The sequence below is a fragment of the Galeopterus variegatus genome, unplaced genomic scaffold (assembly GCF_000696425.1).
Source record: "Galeopterus variegatus unplaced genomic scaffold, G_variegatus-3.0.2 Scaffold5025, whole genome shotgun sequence".
Classification (NCBI taxonomy): Eukaryota; Metazoa; Chordata; class Mammalia; order Dermoptera; family Cynocephalidae; genus Galeopterus; species Galeopterus variegatus.
Window position 1 is genome coordinate 160,324 of NW_007731136.1, and position 4,969 is coordinate 165,292.

At 35.5% G+C, this 4,969-nt stretch overlaps 1 protein-coding gene across 1 annotated transcript; it reads left to right on the forward strand.

The window, feature by feature from the left end:
• Positions 1 to 1,340: 1,340 nt before the first annotated feature.
• On the forward strand, positions 1,341 to 2,276 carry LOC103604189 (olfactory receptor 6C2-like). Its single transcript, XM_008588770.1, has one exon. It carries the CDS (start codon positions 1,341 to 1,343, stop codon positions 2,274 to 2,276), a length of 936 nt encoding a protein of 311 aa, XP_008586992.1.
• The last annotated feature ends 2,693 nt before the right edge of the window (positions 2,277 to 4,969 follow it).

Here is a 4,969-nt window from a genome sequence, read left to right on the forward strand (position 1 = left end):
CTAACCGAATATGCAACTGCCCTTCCAAATTTGATGAATGATGCGTGCTTGTCTAAATGTCCTTGGTTATGTCGTAATTCTTATTTTATGTCTTAAATCATTTTCCATGTTCTTTTTTTTTAATGTTTAGTCTCTAGGTTAAGATTGTTCTATATAAGCCAAAAAGTAAATTGAAATAGCATGTGCTGGAAGAAAAAAACTAACAAATAGAAGGGCCAGAGAAACATAGCATCGGGAGTATCTTTGAAGTTTATTAGAGCATTTCATGAAAACATAATATACTATGTATAAGTATAACTAAATTGTGCATTAAAACATTCTGTATTATGCACCACTGTGGATTATATGTGAATACCTAGGGGCACAAAAACCTAAAAAGGAGGCAGTGTCAGGAGGGAAGCCAGGGAAGTTGTGTGTATGTGCGTGTGTGTATGTGTGTGCACGTATGCATGCTAAAGTTTAGAGGTGTTCAGGGGAGAAAACATGCATGTGCAATAAACAAAAGCAGAAAATAAAATTTTTTAATCATAGAGCTAGAACAGAGACTTCAAGTGACTACAGTGTGTGCATAGTGAACTCAAGTTGCCTGACATATTAGCACTTTAGGAAGGAACAACATGTCAAACAAATGCATCAGAGAATTTTAGAAAGTCAAAGGACACTTTGCTCCCCATGAAATGACAGGCCCATAGGAGCTGAAAGTAATCCTTTTGTAGAGTGTGAATTTAAAGTGTAAAATTTCATGCTGTTCTCTTGAGACAGAGCTGGCTGCCCCAGTTTTCCCAGTCCCCGGCACTATATCATCTTATTTTCAGTTTGCTTACCTTTGCATCCCTTGATACAGTGCCTAATTTCATTTTCCTTAAATGGTAAATAAAATTTGTGTACATTTTTTTGAAAGAGAGAGAGAGAGAATGATATGGGAGGGTACCTGTTTTAGATGGGCGGTCTAGAAAGACCTCTCTGATGAGGTGGCATTTCTTTCAGTTTTGACATTTGAACCATAACCATGGTAAATTCTGTTCCATGATCAGAATCTGAACATTTTATCTATAAGGTATGGTGCGAAAATGACAAACATTTTTAACCAAATAGAGTCCTGTGTTTGTCCAAAGTTGCATGCCACATGTTTCTAGAAGCAGGAAGATCTTTAGGACACTAAAATTTCATGTAAAAAGAAGAAAATAAATGAGTAGACTCAGGAAAAAAATTGTGTAAAATTTAAAAAATCATAATGTATAAGAAAAACCTGAATGTGTTTGATTTAATACTGCTAAAATAATATATACTGAATGTCTCTGAATGTTGCATGCAGATCTAACAGAAGTCAGAAATTAGCAATGAGGAACCACACAGTAACAACATTCATTCTCCTGGGACTGACAGACGACCAACAGCTGCAGGTTCTGATTTTTATTTTTCTCCTTCTCACCTACATGCTGAGCATAACTGGGAACCTGACTATCATCTCTCTCATCTTAATGGATTCTCACCTGAAAACAGCTATGTACTATTTCCTACAAAATTTCGCTTTCTTGGAGATCTCATTCACATCTGCATGTATTCCCAGATACTTGTATAACATAGCAACAGGTGATAAGATGATTACTTATAATGCCTGTGCCAGCCAAGTATTTTTTACTGATCTCTTTGGTGTAACTGAATTTTTTCTCCTGGCCTCCATGTCCTATGACCACTACGTGGCTATCTGCAGACCCCTGCATTATGTGACCATCATGAACAGCAGAGTCTGCAGGAGACTTGTCTTTTGTTGTTGGGTAGCTGGCCTGTTTATTATAATCCCACCACTTAGCCTGGGCCTAAATCTGGAATTTTGTGATTCTGATATCATTGATCATTTTATCTGTGATGCATCTCCCCTCCTGAAGATCTCTTGTTCAAATACTTGGTTCATGGAACAGACTGTTATCATCTGTGCTGTGCTGACACTCATTGTGACATTGACGTGTGTAGTTCTGTCCTACATTTATATCATCAAAACAATTTTAGGATTCCCTTCCTCCCAGCAAAAGAAAAAAGCCTTTTCCACTTGTTCTTCCCACATGATTGTGGTTTCCATCACCTATGGCAGCTGCATTTTCATCTACATCAAGCCTTCAGCGAAGGAAGAGGTGTCCATTAACAAGGGAGTGACAGTCCTCACTACTTCCTTCGCTCCCATGCTGAACCCCTTCATTTACACACTGAGGAACAAGCAAGTCAAACAAGCCTTCAATGACTCAATCAAAAGAATTTTAATGTTTTCCAAAAAATAAGAGAATGTGAAGTCCAATAAACATATGAACTTCCCAAACTCCCTAGTCAGGTTAACCTTTTTAACACACTCTCGTTCAACCTAGTCTAGTGACATCTTCCCCACAAACCTCTCAATAGCCTTCTAAAATTTAAATCCTGACTTCATTTTCAAATTAGGAATACTAAAAAATAAAATACAACAAAATAAAACAGAAGTACGTGTATCTCCAAATTAAAAATATTGAAGGAGAAAAACATAGGTTAATAGATTTTTACTTTTCCAGCAAAAGAATAAGTAATGGTCACCATTGTTTTTCTAATCCCAAATATTTAAATAATTTATTTATTGATTCACTTCATAAATATGTATTGTGTACTTTCTTTAGGGCAGGTACTGTTTTAGGCACTAAAAATAGAAGCGGGAACAAAATCAGCAAAAAAACTTCTCGTTCAGGCCGGCCCGGTGGCGCACTGGAGAGTGCGCCGCTTGGGAGCGCGGCGGTGCTCCCGCCGAGGGTTCAGATCCCATGTGGAGACCGGTTCCCGCTCACTGGCTGAGCTCGGTGCGGGCGCAACACCGAGGGTTGCGATCCCATTACCGGTCAGTAAAAAAGACAAAAAGGAAAAAAAAAAAAAAACTCCTCGTCTGTACCCTCACGGACAATTCTGTGTTAAAGAAAACAAAAAGGTTAACTTGCACTGAAATAAATATATTTTTCATGAAAATATTTATAAACCTTACAATTCTGGAAAAACATCTAAAATACTAAAATTTCAAAATTTTAAGATGTTAAAGTATGTCAAATTAATAACAAAAATTTTAATGGTATAAGCTTTTCTGAAAAAAATATATTAAGTTAAAAGGCAGTGGTGGAAATGGATAACTATTTTAAGAAATTTAAATACTTTGGTATTGCAAAAAATCTGCCAAATGTAGATACATATACAGAAATGCCAACACAAAATGTCGCTAGCCTTGTTTACTCTTGTGTATAAAAGCCTTAAGATGCCTGCAGATCCACAGTCTCTGCATTTTCCCTATTGCAATATTTCCCCCTCCCTCTATGGCAGTAAAGTAGTGTCTCCCCTTATCTGTGGTTTCTCTTTCCACAGTTTCAGTTATCCATGGTCAACTACAATCTGAAAATATTAAGTGATTCAATTAATATTACTTAGTACATTGATTTAAATACCAATTTGTCCTAGGAATACCCTCAGAGACACACCCAGAAATAATGCCTTACCACCCATCTGGTATCCTTAATCCAGTCAAATTGACACTTAAAATTCACCATGACATATGATATCCTCACCCATTAAATCGTTACTACTATTAATTTCAACAATTTTCTATTATATCATTGAGGAGTAAGAGAAATAAAATATTTTATTTTACTTTCATTTATTCTTTCTTCAATGTTCCTCCTTTCTTAGTACAGATCTAAGTTACTGGCCCGTATTATTTTCCTTGTCTCTTAAACAAAAAGTTCCTTAAACATGCCTCACAAGGGAGGTCTATTGTTGATTGCATTTGTCAGCTTTTGTCTCAAAAGTCTTTAATTCTCCTTCACTTTGGAGGAACAATTTATTTAAATATAAAATTCAAGGTGTGCTTTATAAAAAACATTTTAATTACTTCACTTTGTCTTGATTGCTTGGTTTCTGACAAAAAGTTCAATATAATTCTTATTCTTGTTCCTCTCTAGGTAAGGTCTTATTTTTCTTTGCATGCTTTAGATAATTTCTTTTTATTTTTGTATTTCTGCAGTTTAAATGTGATATGTCTAGGTGTAGGTATAGTTTTTTCAATTATTTATCCTGCTTGGCATTCCCTGAGTTTACGGATCTTTGATTTCATTTCTGTCATTAATTTTGGAAAACCTTTGTCCCTTTTTACTTTAAAATTTTCTTCTGCACCATTCCCCCTTTTCTTCACGTACTCCTGTAACGCATATGTAACATTATTTGAAATTGTCCCATGGTTTTTGGATCTTCTGCAGTTTTCATTCTTTTTTCCTCTTTGCATTTCAGTTTGGTAAGTTCCTACTGACATATTTTTAAGCTCATTCATTCTTCCTTCAGTCGTGTCCAGTCTACTGATGAGTCCATCAAAAGTGTTCTTCACTTATGTTCCAATGTTTTTGGTTCTAACATAATCTTGGTTTCTTCCTAGAGTTTCCCTCTATCGGCTTACATTATCATTCTCTTCTGGTATGTTATCTACTTTTTACATTAGAGCTCTTAACATATCAGTCACATTTTTTTTAAATACTCTGTCTAATAATTCCAAAACCTGTGCTATATCATTTTGGTCCTGATGCCTTTTTTAATTCATTCAGACTGTTTTTCTTGTCTTTTAGTATGACTTGTATATTTTTGTTGAAAGCCAGTCATGATCTCTCAAATAACAGGAACTGAAGTAAATGGAATTTTAGTGTGATGTTTTATGTTAATCTGGCTAAGAGTTGAGCTGATAATGTTTGCTATAGCTGTAGATGGCACAGATTTAATATCCTGTAATGCTTTATTTTGTCTCCCCTTTTGTCTTTGAGTTTCCCTAAAACGCCTTCTCAGATAGAATCTTTCTTGCAGCTCTTTCAGCTATAATGCACTGTTTTAATACTGAAGCCCTGTTGGTATAATAGTAAGGTGCTGGTAAGGGGAAATGTTCTATAAATTTATGATAAAATCTCAGTCTTTTAGTTGGCCTGTG